General features: G+C 46.3%; 1 protein-coding gene across 1 annotated transcript in view; it reads right to left on the bottom strand.

Annotated features, from left to right (window-relative positions):
* LOC8038354 (leucine-zipper-like transcriptional regulator 1) overlaps window positions 1-15,034 on the bottom strand; it is a 55,917-nt gene extending 40,883 nt beyond the window's left edge. Inside the window, exons 1-5 of the mRNA XM_040220782.2 lie at window positions 14,715-15,034; window positions 10,942-11,097; window positions 7,887-8,006; window positions 7,429-7,508; window positions 65-173 (exon numbers count right to left, since the gene is read on the bottom strand). Of these exons, the coding sequence (XP_040076716.1) occupies window positions 65-173; window positions 7,429-7,508; window positions 7,887-8,006; window positions 10,942-11,084 (452 nt within the window). The 5' untranslated portion in view covers window positions 11,085-11,097; window positions 14,715-15,034. The remainder of the gene's footprint in view (window positions 1-64; window positions 174-7,428; window positions 7,509-7,886; window positions 8,007-10,941; window positions 11,098-14,714) is intronic.
* Between the last annotated feature and the right edge of the window lie 320 nt (window positions 15,035-15,354).

A 15,354-nucleotide genomic window follows, 5' to 3' on the forward strand; every position in this document is an offset into this window, starting at 1 on the left:
TTGTGGAAAGCGTCATAGGTTTCTGGGTCTAATCCTCAACAGAGAACACCCGAAAGGGACGTACCGGCCCTCAAACTTCCACTCAATCCACTGGCCGGTGGTGAAGTTGTACTCAAACAGGTCATTCTTGTTGGCCAGGTTGGAGTTGGAGTGGATGTCCCCGGTGTAGCCCCCTGGAGAGGAATGAATCAAACGATTACGCTTTGATGGCACAAAAGCGAGAGGGGCGACACCGCACCAACAGGGTAGAGTGAGACCGAGCACAAGCTTCTTGCGGGAACAAGGAACACGCATGGGCACTTTTCTCCGGTTGCAGAAGCCAGTCTGCTCGAGAATTTTGTGAGCACGGACAGTTCCAGTCAGTCCTAACGAGCAGTTGTAATCTCTATGGACACCGGCAGGATGAAATAGGCAGAGAGGCCTTTCACCTGTCCTGCCTCGGGTGCAAGTTTCTTACCTTCGACGGCACTTCAGCCTCCATCAAACTTCGAGCATGTGCGCACAGCCAAAGCATGGAGGAAGGCGTCAAGCATCTAATGGAGGCCAGGCACCCGAAAAAAAATGCTGTTGCCGATCTCACCCAATCGGTGATTATACTACATGTGGGTAACCGGCCTCTCCGAGGGAACCCTGTGGCGCACGTGCATTCGTGGCGTTTACGTCTAGCTTTCCTACTGTACCGGTTGAAACAGGGATGTTCAGTTGTAATGCTGGGGTATGTCACCTCTTAGTTGAGCAAGTTTTCAGAGCTTCCTATTTTGTCTGTAAGCCATTAACTTTCAACAGTGTAGCAGGTGTGTGAATAGAAAAGTATAGTTCTGCAAGGAAGTCACGATGGTACAATGAAACGTTCCAGAAATATGTGGCGCTTCCCGTCGTGTTTTTGACGCACTGCGGCAATTCGATGTATGGAACGTGAAGGACCGCCCATAAATAGAAGGAGCGGTTCGTGTTTGTTTAGCATCTTGTGATTTCAGAATGCAAAAGAAAGCGGAACGATAACGAAGCAGGGTATATATGGACTTCACAAAATATTTGCTCCTTTTTCTCTGTGTTGTGAGCTCGCAGTGATAAGAGAGAAGTCAGCCGTTTGGTCCGGAGCTCACAAGCCGGACCAAACGCACGTCGGAATGACCCCACAATTCCCCGAGTCGCGCGGTGAACTGTGGGACTGACGGGGAGACTCGTGAGACTGTCCGGAAAGACCTATTTTTCCACTAAATTTAACGGGGAAATTGTGACATCACAAACAACGTGATCGTTGCACCTTTGCCAAATTTTTAAAGGAGGTGAAAAACGATGGTGTGTAGATAGTATGCGCGAAGCAGAGTGTACAGTGCCTCGACTGTCGCTGCAGTTTATTGGTAGGAGAGCGCGAGGAAGCGACACTTTGTTTTTTGTACGAAGAGAGCACCGCATTTTTTCCTTTCCGAGACAACTTTGACGACATGGTCAATTGACTTTTGGACACTAGGTTGATTTTTCGTTTTGGTGAGAACCTAGGAAGGCTTAAAAACAAGAACCACTGGGCATAAAATTTCATATTTACAATGTAGCACAAAGACACAACAGGGAAAAGACAGACATAGGAAAGAATGCTACCATTCTTTCGTATCTCTGTCTTCGTCCTGTTTCAGTGATGTGATTGGCCTAAGCCGTTTTGGAGCACCTTTCGGAGCAGCCAAAACAGTGTTTTGGAGCAGAAAAAGTGGCCTTTGGAGCAGCCAAAACAGTGTTTTGGAGCAGCAAAAGTAGCTTTTAAAGCAGATATTCTAATAAAAATTAAAATATTTGTCGTAAATGCTGGACACGCGAAGAGAATCTTGCTCGCCGAAATAAACCAATTATGGTCAAGTTCGGCCACCTGGGAGTCTTTCAAGATGTAACTGAAATGCCAATGACATGACACATTTCTTTTTGCTTTTCGAAACATTCTGCAAAGCTGGAGCAAGCTTTGCTTTAGCTTAGGGTAGTAATGAATGTCCAATTTCAATGTCTCCAAAGAGACATTGCGACATCCCACAAGTGTACAGTGCTGTAGGCGTTGCCAAGCAGTTCCGAAAAACCGCTTGCCACCGTTTTACTGATTGCCGACGTGCCAGATTATCGTCAAAAGTAATTAAATGTAAAACAATGAATTGCAAGAGTCCTGGCTGGTGCCTCTGTCGTGCAATTATGTTCGCATCGTTGGTTCGCATGCACATGAGGGCAACTCCGGCAGGCTTGCAGGTGCACGTGCTTCGTCGCGCGAGCGAAACGGCTGTTCGATCGAAACCATGCCTCTCCGCTCCGTCACCAACTGGTTGCCAAAAGTCTATGCAAAATGTAACTGCCCAGCATGCGACAAAAAAGAGTCCAGCGCCGCGTGCTTGCAAGGCCGGCAGGCGAGGTACGAGCTAAACACAGAAAAAAAAGAACCAGAGCGCATTGATGCAAGACATCGCGAGCCAGGGTCGCTTTGTGCAACGACTGAACTCGAGACAAACATGCGCGCTCTGCGGGTTCAGCGTGCAGACATTCCCTTCTTTGCTTTAGCTCACTTCAACTTTTCTTCGCGACACATTTTTCACGTACCGGGGTCCCTCTCGAAAGAAAGCCCACCAATAGAAACCTAGGTAATCAATACTTCGACACAGCAGTCTTTGAGTTAGAGAGGGATTTTTGTAGCAGCGTATGTTTTAAACAAGAATATGAATGTTGATGAACATGCGGCGGTCCTTATGTTTCAGTTTAGGAAGCTCCATATCTCCAACGTCGTGTGGCCGTTGATTTCAGGAGCGAGAGCTTCAGCTCAAAAAGTAACTCCCGCCGCGCCGAAACATAGTTTCGTTTCACAGCGTCACGTCATGGCTGGTATCCAGCACACTAGCGTCGCAGCACACACACACGCCGGCATCTATCGTTAAAAAAAAATGAAAAAAAAAACGCGAGACGAGATTTACGCTTACGAGACGACGAGAGCGTGAAAGAAGAGACGGCATGGCGGAAAAAACCATGCAAAAAATTATGGACGATTGATGCAGGGTATTTTGTGTCGGGTGGCCGTTTGCGCCGCCTAGCTCATGCATGCTCAGTTACGGTGATGATGATGATTACGAGTTTATTGGCGCAGCAGCAACGAGGGCCATAATGCGCCAAACTTAACGTATTTCGAGCATAATATAACAAAAGTTTACTTTGAGGCTACATATTTACAAATGGTATAAATATCCTGTTTGTTTTAAATAGTCTAAGACACGGCTAAAAGGAACTAAAGGTTTATCACCAAGCAAAAACGAAGGATGAAATGGGAGATGATCCCTAAACAGTTCGAGAAAACATGATTGACGGAGTGGTTGATGGGACGAACATTGCCACAAAATGTGCAACACGGTCAGAAGCTCTCCACAATGTTCACATAATGCAACATCTTCACCACGAAGCAGATACTGATGTGTCACGCGGGTGTGACCTATTCTTAGACGGCACAGAAGAACCTCCACACGACGTTCCCTGTTATATGAGCTCTCCCAAACATCCAGAAGGGGCTTGATAATGTGAAGTTTATTGTTGCTCTCTGTATCCCATTCCAGCTGCCATTTGAGAAAAATAGATTTCCTCAGAAGTGGTTTCAAATCTTGGTAGGGTAAGCAATTGAATGTTATAGACGAGCCTCGGGCAGACACGGCCAATTTATCCGCCTCTTCATTGCCCAAAATCCCAACGTGGCTTGGCACCCAGCAGAACTTAATGTCCCGACCGCGTCGCAGGGCGCTATTGATCTTATAATGTAGATGTTGTGCAAGGCGGTTCTTTGTGGGTATCAGGGAGGACACAGCCAATAAGGCACTTTGTGAGTCGACAAAAATTACAGCTTTCATTATACTATTGTCGAGTATATGTTCGACCGCTAGTAAAATAGCATAAAGCTCTGCAGTGAAAATGCTTGCCCTACAGTCAACTTGTGTGGCTTTGCTGTAGGAGGCGGAGTACAGAGCACACCCTACAAAAGACGACGATTTGGACCCATCTGTATAAAACTCCAGGTAGTCTGCATATTTTTGTTGCAAGGAGAGGAACTCCTGCCGGAGAATTTGTGGTGAAATGACCCTCTTACTGTATTTTGCGAGTGACCAGTCACAGAAAATCGGCAGAGCATCCCAAGGGGCAACCCTACGAGTGTTTTTAAGCAAGGGAATCTCATGAAGGGGGATATTAAGGGATTGACAAGTACTTTGCAAACGGAGGCTTAGTGGTCTAACAATGCTCGGCTTGTTTTCGAAAAGCTGTGAGCTTCTGCAAGTATGAAGGGCACTGTAGGAGGGATGTTTTGGATTTGAAAATACTTTGTAAGCATAAGAGACGCTGAGGTACTGCCTCCGCTTCTCGAGGGACATTTGATGCGTATCAACATACAAACTCTTCACAGGAGATGTGCGAAATGCACCTGTAGAAAGTCGTAGTCCAAGGTGGTGTATTGGGTCAAGCATCTTAAGAGCAGATGGCCGCGCTGACCCATATACTACTGCACCATAGTCGAGGCGGGATCGAACTAAGGAGTTATACAGTTGCAGGAGACAGCGCCTATCAGAACCCCATGACATATGCGACAGCACCTTTAGGATACTTGATGACATCAAGCATTTCCGTTTTAAAGTTTTCTGATGGGGCACAAAGGTAAATTTCTTGTCAAAAATCACACCCAAAAATTTGTGTTCTTGCTGGACTGATATTTCAATGCTGTTAAGATGCAAGGAAGGATCAAGAGACAATCCCCGGCGTAATGAAAAAGGAACGCAGACCGTTTTTTCAGGAGAAAATTTGAAGCCATTTTCGTCTGCCCACTTACACATTCTATTGATTGTAAGTTGCAACTGTCGTTCACAACTGGAGAGGTTACAGGAAGACACAGAGATTTGCACATCATCCACATATAGAGAGTAATTTACTGATGATGGCATAACCTTAGCTAGACTGTTAATCTTTACAGCAAAGAGGGTAACGCTCAGCACTCCTCCTTGAGGAACACCATTTTCTTGAGAGAAAACATCTGACAGTGTGGAGCCCAATCGGACTTGAAAAGTTCTTTCACTGAGAAAACTCTGTATGCACTGAAGCATGCGGCCCCGCACACCACAGTCGTACAAGTCACGAAGTATTCCGTACCTCCATGTGGTATTATATGCTTTGTGCAAATCAAAAAACACTGAGACACAATGCTGCCGGTGTACAAATGCCTCACGTATAGCCGTCTCTAGACGAACCAAATGATCTGTGGTCGCTCGTCCCTCCCGAAAGCCGCACTGGTTTACATCAAAAAAATTCTCAGTCTCTAAGAAATGGACGAGACGACGATTCACAAGCCGCTCATAAGTCTTCCCTAAGCAACTTGTGAGTGCGATGGGGCGATAGCTTGTAGGAGTGGAAGGGTCTTTCCCTGGTTTCAAAAAAGGGATTATGTGGGCATGTTTCCAGCAACGAGGAAAGGCAGCAGCTTGCCATAGATGATTAAAAAAAGTTAACAGACCGTTCATAGATTCAGGGGACAGTTTCCTTAACATTTCATAGTGGAGTCTGTCTGGCCCTGGTGCAGACTGCTTTTTTGCACCAAGAGCAACCTTGAGTTCGCACATTGTGAATGGTCTATTGTAAAAATATGAACCACCCTCTGACATCGAGATGGGCTGCTTTTCAACAGTCGACTGAAACTTCTTAAATTTTTCGCTAAAATTTGAGGAGCTACTAATAAGCTGAAAATGCTCCCCAAGAACATTTGCATGATCTTGCAGCGATACAGAGGGGAAAGAAAACAGAGGAGTTCGGAAAGATTGGTAATCTCCTTGAACTTTCCGCAGGCGATCCCACACTTCTTTAGCTGGAACAAAGCTATTTAGAGAAGATATATATTTTTTCCATGATGTCCTCTTCGCCTGTTTCCGTGTCCAACGTACCTTGGCCCTATACTTTTTAAATTCAATCAGGTTAAAAGCAGTGGGATAACGGCGAAATATACCCCATGCCTGGTTCTGTTTCCTGCGAGTGACAGTGCAGTCCTCATTCCACCAGGGTTTGCATCTCCGGGGTAGGACACCGGATGTTTGAGGAACAGAAGATGCAGCAGCATTAATTAGACATTCAGTGACAAACATTGTCGCTTCCTCGGGGGACATACTGCGAAAGAGCGATGGATCCAGTACGGCATTTAAACCAAAAAGAGCCCAGTCAGCCATCTCTAATTTCCACTTCGGAAGGCGGGTCGCAAGCGACGGAAGAGGTATTGAGCTTTCTAAAATTATGGGGAAATGATCGCTGCCAAATGGATTATCTCAAACCTTCCATGAAAAGCACGGAAGTAAAGCTGGTGATGATATGGAAAGGTCTATTGATGTAAAGGTGTTATGAGCAGCACTAAAAAACGTTGGCTCCTTTTTATTCAGAAGACAGAGCCCGGAAGATAATAAAAGCACCTAACACCAAAGGTGTAGGCGCCCCCTGCGGGGTGCTCAGTTACGGTACTTAGTTTAGTTTTGGTTTTGAAATACGACCAAACTTGGCCCTTTGGCACAGGCTTGGCGCAGATTACCCATATTTTGGCAAAATGTAGCAGGATGTAGCAGGGTTAGCCCCTTGGCGCAGTTTGGCGCAATTGGCGCAGCCATCACACCACTGCTGTTTTGTCTTTGCGCGACATTGCAAAATGCAAAACCAAATAGGTAGCACAACAGCTGATTTTGATAAAATTTCAGTATGAAGTGTAGAATGTTTCTGACAATACACACTTCCTAATCAAACTAAATTTAACCCTTTCAAAGTAAAGCTTTCTTTTTTTCTGTATAAATAAACAACATACTATGACGCTTGGGGCTTTTTTGTATTTTCTTTTTAAGCAGAAAGTAGAAAGAATAAGACAATACACTGTTTTTTTTTTAATTATCTAGAGGAAGCGCATACAGCGCTTACAAGCTTTCCAGGTTGAGAAGCATTGAAAAAAAAATAGTGAACGAAAAGTTGTCTTTCTTCTATTTGGATTCAATTGGGAGCAACCACTTCAAATCCACTTTTACAACATTGAGATTCCAACGGCCTCAGATTCTCAACCGGAGGAACTTTACAAAACTTCTTCGTCGGAGGATGAGCTCTCATCCTCTGAATCCGATTCAGAGAAGCATTGCGAGGTTGAATCGAACAGGCCGACGCACCGATAGCCATATCGCCAAGGCAGTCCAGCAGTGACACACAAAGGGGCCATCTCGAGGTCATGGAAACAAAACAACGAAAGTTCCCAAAACACGTAACAGACCAAGGTGCGAGCATTTAGCGTTTAGGTGGAAACTTTCAAATGAGTACTCACCGCCGTACACGTACGGCAGTGGCATTTAAAGAGTTAATGGCTTCAAGCAAACTGAAATGGTGCATTCAACGAAAGCCCGAATGCATTCCAAGACTTACCAAAAACAAACATGCTCTTCTCGTGGACAACCGCCGAGTGGTGGTAGCGTGGCGCAGGAGGGGAGCCCGTGGTGAACGCCCTGCACAAGCGTCATGAATCTTCTGTCACGACAATCTGTTTGCACTAGGGCTCCTAAATCAGCCACCGCCATTTTGGTGTTCAGTGCAGAGGGGGCGTGACCGGCAATCGTTACAATTAGAAAAAGCGACTTCCTGAGTTTTAGAGACGGTACCAGGAGGCATGGGTGACACTGCCTCGCTCTGTCGCCAACTCTTTCAACATTTCTGGAGGACGGAAAAGCATGAGACAACTGGCATCCATGACCTTGAGCACCAAGATGGCTGGCGTGTTGTCACTCCGAAGACAGCTCACTTAGCAGCTTTTGTCTACGCTAGGAAGCCACACTGGATTAACGAAGAGTCCTAAGTATCAGCGGCACGTCGGCCATGAAGCTCACCTTCCCCAAGACTTGTCTCGGACGTCGAAGCGCAGCAGGTCGTTGAGCATCTGCTTGCCGTTGTCGCCCCCAAACACGTAGATGGCGTCTTTGTAGGCCACCACCGTGTGCTTGCTTCTCCTGCCGGGCACCGTAACAGAATGACGAGGAAAACAGGAAAGGCTTCAACTAAAAAAACTTATAACAACTGCGATAGAATTTTATTAAGCATCTTAGTTTCAGTAATTATAACAAAGCAGCCCGTTAACCTTGCCCCCAAAGCAAGGATAGGAGTGCTTTAAAGCTATACCTAAAAGACGAGACAAACAAAATAATAGCTGTTTATTATTTTTTTTTAAATCTAGGAGTTATTATTTTTAGAAATATGCTGGTTTAGGAGGTTTCGATATGAGGATACGCGAGTGCATGCCCGCAACAAGTGGGGGTCAAGCAAAAAAAGCTATATCCTGTTGGCTCTGCTGAGCTGCAGTGAGCTAGATTGAGATTCTCCAACTTCCCTTTCGTACCCAATGTGGATCTTTTGCTACCAAGTCCATTCAAAGAAGCTTCCCCCTCTCCTTCCCGACGCAGTCAACATTTCACCAGATAAATCCTCAAACGTAGCTTTCTGACAGTTGGCACCAATTCTTTCAAATATTTTGCACCGAACAATACATCCAATATCTGTTAAATACAAAAAGTTACATTGTATGCTATATGGTACAATTAGGACACCCATAGAAGTATTAAACATCCCTAGTTTACCCAGCCCATGCGAGCGGAGACGATAAAACCAAGGCTTCAAACACGCCGCCCGTGACTCTCAGAGACGTGGTCTGCAAGCATCCCGCAGCTGCAGGCCCCTGTTCCCCATACCTTGAGCATCATAAATAATAGTTTCATATCGTCGACACCTTTTTGCTCGCGAGGAGCTCTGTTCATACGGCACGCTCACACATTTTGAAATGTTCTCTTTTTTTTTTAGACTGAGTACAGGTTCATCTAAATATTTGCTTCTCTGCCTTTTCTCTTGTAAATCAAATTTTCAACAATACCATTACTAGGCTACAGGGGCGAGCTTTGATCAAAGAGGCATATCGGCTGCATGAACTCTCGCTTAGCAACAGCAACTGCCCAAGATAAAGCTATGAGTTGGTGCTTCTTTCTAGCCATCCAGAAATACCATTAAAATATATGCATTTTCTTATAATGCTGCTATAAAAATCATCAGAAAAGCAAAAAGAGCCGTAGGAAGAGATAACTTTTTCCATGCCTGTCGGGCCTAATAAACTGTGCGACAGGGCAATGACCAGTGCGCTCGCTTTCGCTTTATTAAAAACTGCCAGTACATTTGCATTTTACGTTCCATAATCACATCAGGCGCAGGCCCAAAATAGTCTTATATGCAAATCAAAGCTAAATATGGCACTGGCAAAACGGCCAGCTTAAAAAAAGCACAGCACAAGTTTGTTTGTTTTCTCTAAAAAACCTCTGGGGTGTTGTTAAAAGCATCGGCTGCATTGCAGTGTAAAACAACATTGGTATTTTTGGGAGTTTTTTTGTGTTTTTCGTCCGAAAATAGCAAAATACTGCCTGCCTGCCCCTGCCCCTGCCTGCCTGCCTGCCCCTGCCTTTGCCTTTGCCCTCCCCCCCCCCTAACATTGGCCTTCAACTTTTCGGAGGTGGAAACTCAAACGAGTTCAAGGCTCCCGTGATAAGGTGATACTTGTGCTGGATGTCATGCCTAGAGTTGCTACAAAGGTACAGCGCTCCCCAAACTTAGAGCCGCCACGAGGTTATGTGTCTTTGGCCCTTTTTGTGCTATTCCTGGGTCTACCTGCCTAACTACATGGTGAGGTTGCGACTCCCCAGCCATAACCCAGCCTGGGGTTGACATTCCAGGTGCTGCGGTAACAAATTTAGGTTTAAGTAGAGGGCAATAAATTATAATTTGGGTGACTGAGTGCCGGCGTTAATTTTGAGGGGCACTGTACCCGTATCCCAAAAAGACCTAACCAGCAAATATGACCACTATTGGGAGCATGCGACACCTATGGGGGGGCACGCCTCTCTGCTTTCGCAGCTGGTTGGCAGCACCACCAGTGAAAGGGTCCACGTTACGTCACTCAGCGAAGCACCGCTTGCTCCAACCTATCCTAATGTGCCCGCAGCGTCTCGGCCATCTGTGCGCCTTCCCGTGGCCACATTTCTCGATCTCAATCCGGAGTAAAGGTTTGGCACCTTGTCATTCAAAACCTACCATGCCTACGTGTTATATGCTATTCGACCCGCAGGAGTTGCTTGGAGTTCAAGTTCGATTGTGTATCCCACAGTTGTAAGCGGCACCGACGGTACTAGACCGCCATGTATTTTGTTCATCTGTGCTGGAAAATGCCCCTACGAAGCATTTGTGCATTCCACGGTCTAAAAATCACTACGAGACGACATGCATCCGTGCCAGTAATTTATAAAATCTGCGTGAGAAGTATTTTTCTTTCTCCTTATTACCAGATTGCTCTTCGCTCGCTGGCGGTTCGAGTAGAGGCACTGGGATAGAGTAGATTGCGGCACTTTTCACCGGCACACGGAGGGTATCTGTGTTCTCAATTTCCAGGTCTTGCTTAAAACAAATTTGAGCATCAACTGTTCATCGAATGTTCCGTATAGCGCCGCGCTCGAGTGAGCCAAGATTGACCAAAAAGGTTGGCCGCTACGCGGGATGTCTGTGCCATTCCAGCGGTAGTCTGTGCCGTTCCAGCGGTAGCCTGTGAGAAATGCTTCCTCTAGTAGCCGCACCGTGGCACCGCTGTCTCGTTGCCTACTTGCAACGGTCGCCAACACAGTGACAACAGTGGGGTGTATCTTTCGATCGCCCGACCTCCAGCACGTGCCCCAAGCCTTCGGCCACGCCCTGGCCATGCGCAGGAGCTCGAGGCACACGAGATGCCATTGTCGAAGGTAGCAATCTTGCGCCAGAGGCGGGATAACCAAGACTCCTCCCCGACATTCTCACCTCGTCAGTGACCGCAACCAAGCGATACAACTGCGAGCTAATGCTTCCGGACGCTCTTCATACCTCGCTCCGACGAATTCGTCGCAGTTGGGCATCTGTCTCCAGCGGTGCACCGTCTCGAAGGGGCCGAAGTCCAGCATCAGACACTCGGCGCTCTCGGGCCAATTGTGGTCGAAGTCCAGACCCGGGGGTCTGGCAATCGCCATCTTGGCAGGTCACCTGAAGCATGACGGAAAGCAGACGTGTCACGATCAAGCTGGACGCAGTCATGGACGATGCCCACTGGCAGCTTAAGGAGGGACACTGGCTAGAGACGCTAGAGGCTAGAGAACTTCAGATGTAGGTCTACTGTGCAAAGTTTCAGCTCTCTAGGACAACTTTACATACCTGCATAAGAAGATGAGTCACTCTTCATTAAGAAATCTATGATATGCAAATGAAGCTATTAAGCACAATTTTGACTGCTTGAATATAAAGTGGGGGATGTGGGACTTTGGGCTATCTAGTTTTTATAACTCAAATGTAAATATTTCAGGAAGAGTGATTACCTCAAAATATGAGATGCAAATCTGTCCTATGTCAATTTTTGAAAACATAGCTTTTTTTTTTTATGAGGACTTTAAACTTAAAACAAAATAAAGTAGATAGCCCAATTCCCCAGTACATTTCATTTTAGAAACATCTTGATTGTGGTATTTGAATAATTTTACCTTCGAACAAAAGTTTCCTTCGTATGAAATTTGCAGCAAAAAGCGGAACTGAGAAAAATGCATTCAAACATTGAACTCCTTTACTTTGTTACTGCCCCACAATGTGTTGAAAATATTTTATATCAACGTAACCATTTCACGCATGGTTATGAAATTTAGAGTTAGGGTGTATAACTACTTTGTAAAACCGGAAACCTCAAAATTATAAAATGAATTTTTTCAAAAAATTTTGAAATTTAGGCCTATGTCCCCCCTTAAACGGCAACTCCGCTTCATTTTTGGTTTTGAAAAAAACAATTCAGTCCTCTTCAGTATCGCCTAGGAAGATTACACGTCAAATATTATGACGCAGTTCTGTCTAAATGTTTCTTAAACGGTCCGGCAAACTTTGCAACTCGCCAAGTTGCCGAAATCGGCTGACTCGAGCGGGCGAATTCAGGCGCAACCAACAGCGCAGTCAAGGCTACGGCATAGGCGGAGCCAACATTGAGCTAAACGTCATCATCATGGCCCCCTTTTGCTTGTTTTTACTTCTCCAATCGAGCGTAGCGCATGACGTCAGCAACGTTGCCTCTCGGCGCTCAGCAGTGTCCACGTGATTGGCGTACACGCCTGCACAGCGCGCTTCTTGGGAGCAGACCAACCGCCCACCGTGGTCCCGCCGTTACCGCCATCTTCCGCGTCACAACCACCGTTGTCGTCTCACCGTTTGTGATTATTGCCTCTCGGAGTTTCGTCCACACTATGGACACCACGTGCGCAGAGTCGCAGACTTATGCCGCAGTTGTGCAGACGTCGTCGAATGCCGTAGACACCAAAACGTGGCGAAGAGTGCGGTGCAGATGACACTCGCGCCTGCCGCACGCCCGGCCCCATCCCGCCTGTCGTTAGGCCGAGGATCACGTGACATCTCGTACCACGTGATGGCCATGTACTTGGCGGCCCGAGGCCAATGTTGCCGGACGGAGCTGTAGTTTCGGTTTCGATTTCCACTCGTGTTTAAAATTAGATTTAAAAATATATATCCCATTTTTCGCGAAGCAAACGACGTAGTGTCTTTTACTGGGGCTTTTTACTTCGAAATCACTCATTATCCCGAAATCTTCGGAATCGAGCGGAGTTGCCCTTTAAGAAATGCAGGGCATGGCTCATTACTAGAGCCCTGTGCGGATAACAGTTTTATTATCCGCATCCGCAGACTTTGTATCCGCATCTGAACTATACGCAAACTTATTACATTATTGTATCCGGGTCCGATCCGCATCCGCATAATTTGTATCCGTATCCGAACCGCATCTGCAAAATGTGGAACCAGATCCGACTCACAGTCCAGGCAATTGTATATCATAACATCAAACGAGAAGGAAAAAAAATTAATAAAAACAGCACTTTTTAAGCTGTTTGCTTATCTTTGTACAAAGAAATCTTCGGGTGGCCATTCAAAGGGTATGTCATTTTATCATTAGTTTCATCGTATTTATATTAAAAGCGATCAGCCTTCCCGAGACACTGCGAGTCGAAGGAAAAATTATCTCGGTTATGTGATCGTCCTAGGAGTCCGCGACACTCTGCCCAGAAGAAGTGCACAAAAAGGATGTCGAGGCACTTTGTTTGTTTTTGGAATCATGAATACACTACTCTTTGCAGAGAGGGGGATGTTTCTTCTACTTTCTTGTGACTTGTATGTTTGAGGTTTTCTTTGCCCAAAAAAGTTTCCGCTCTTTCTCGGGACGATTGATGCCCCGCAACCTTTACTTTTTCTATAGATATCATTTTTGACGAGAGGCACTGCACTAACTGAAGCGGTCTTTAGTGAGAATCAGATCTTTCTTAGGATCCCTATTGTTTCTACGAAACGCGTTTTGTGGAAATATGTTTCGTGGATAACTTTTCATGGACATACATTTCATGGACACACGGTTCGTCGACGCTGTAGGTTTTGTGGGCACATGCCGCTGCGACGTTTTGTTGAAAACGCATTTCTTCACTAAGCCGCTAAAAGCTAGCACGCGATTCACTAAGGCGAGCTTAACCAAACCATACCCCCCTCCCCACTGTAGTCCAGCGAGATGCAAAAAGTTTATTACAAAAATAGCAGGGTTGTGTGCGACGAAACGTCTCAGCTTTTCAATGAGACGGACACGAGAAGCCTTTAGATCAAACGTCGCATGTCGACAAAACAATCTGTAGATGAAACGTCAGTCAACGAACTGAATACCACCGGGCAAAAATTTAGAACCGGATCCGCGGATATCCGTATCCACAGCCCCTGACATCTGCATCCGATCCACAATCCGCCAAACTTGTCATATTTTTATCCGCATCCGCCCGTTTACTGCAAATATCTGCGGATATCCGCGGATATGCAGGGCTCTACTCATCACTTTCGCCATTTTTTGCTTCGCGATTTATTTTTTGCCGTTCTTATCATTCAGTGCCGTAATCTCATTGGCTGCGATCATAGGAGTGCGGGATTCGTTGCAGGTTTTTTAAGCTGCTAGTTACTTAGTAGTAGTAATCCTTATGCGGAGAGCAAGTCGTCTGTTTTTTGCACAAGGGTTCCGATTATGTCGAAACGCCGAGCTCTTATTGGCTGATTGAAAAAAATAGTGGGTAAACTTCGAGGCGTCTAGCATTGAGGTCTTCTACCCACTATCCTTTCAATCAAAGCTAATCAGTGTTCGGCGTCGTTTTGACGCCACCGCAACTCCTGCACAAGAAGCAGATGACTTGCTGTCCGCGTATGCTCAGCCGTGGCGCCGCAGAAAGGCAACAGCGGCCGTAGCATGGAGGTCAGCGGGCGCCGCGGCCACTGTGATTGTGAGGTGCATATGTACAAGATGATGATTAAGGAGGTACGTAGGGGTAGAACGACGCAGGCGAATGCCTTTATCCTGCCCGACCCTGTCCGAATTTGAGTTCGCTGACCTCCCGAATAAATATTTCTCATTTAAGTGACAGGAGGAGGTTTGTTTGAGTAGGCGCACGGCTAAAGACTTTGCGTACCTCGCGTACGTCCGCACGTCAACAAGATCGATCGTGCCTCAGACTAGCGAGAAAGTTCAGGTTAAGGTGTCGTGAAAGTGGCTACCCTACGAAAGAAATTTCATACTCGGGCACACTTACGCTTTGAGCGTGACGACACTTTGGCGAAGCGGTGCAGCTGTGTTCGGCCCAAGTGTTCAACAGGCAGTGTGGTTTTAGGGATGGTTTGCCCGCTCCAATGTCATCGTAGGCGCGGCAGGGCTTGGCGTCTAAGTAGAGATCATAACCGGGACACCAAAGCGAGAAGCCGTTTACCGCGACATGCTACTAAATGCTATCAATGCAGCATCTCGATCTCTGCTTCCGCAGAAGGCAACCTACTGCAGCATCCCGCACGACGCTCTTGAGAGTTTTTCCAGTTCGTTTATGTTGTTATTGATATTGATGAAACCGATGATGATGATAATGAGCCGAACCACAGCCAAGCCAAGCCCAGCCGAGACGAACTTTTGCCGATCCGAAATATCTTTATCACTGATATGCTCGAAGTCTATTTTTCAAATCATTTTGGCGATCATTATTTTGCTTTTAGCGAGTACTTTAAAAGTCTTACCGTCAATTGCTGATTGCGATACCAGAGAAGTGCCCATGGCACGCGAATTGGTAAACCCTGGTAAAGTTCGCAGCGCCAAGTGAATCCCCTGGTATCCGGAGGCTGTACGAAAATCAACAAGGCGGCACAGCGAAAACAAAAACGAAACCGCACTGAACCGCACTACGG

Source organism: Ixodes scapularis, unplaced genomic scaffold, assembly GCF_016920785.2.
Source record: "Ixodes scapularis isolate PalLabHiFi unplaced genomic scaffold, ASM1692078v2 PGA_scaffold1__304_contigs__length_218370807, whole genome shotgun sequence".
NCBI classification, from domain to species: domain Eukaryota; kingdom Metazoa; phylum Arthropoda; class Arachnida; order Ixodida; family Ixodidae; genus Ixodes; species Ixodes scapularis.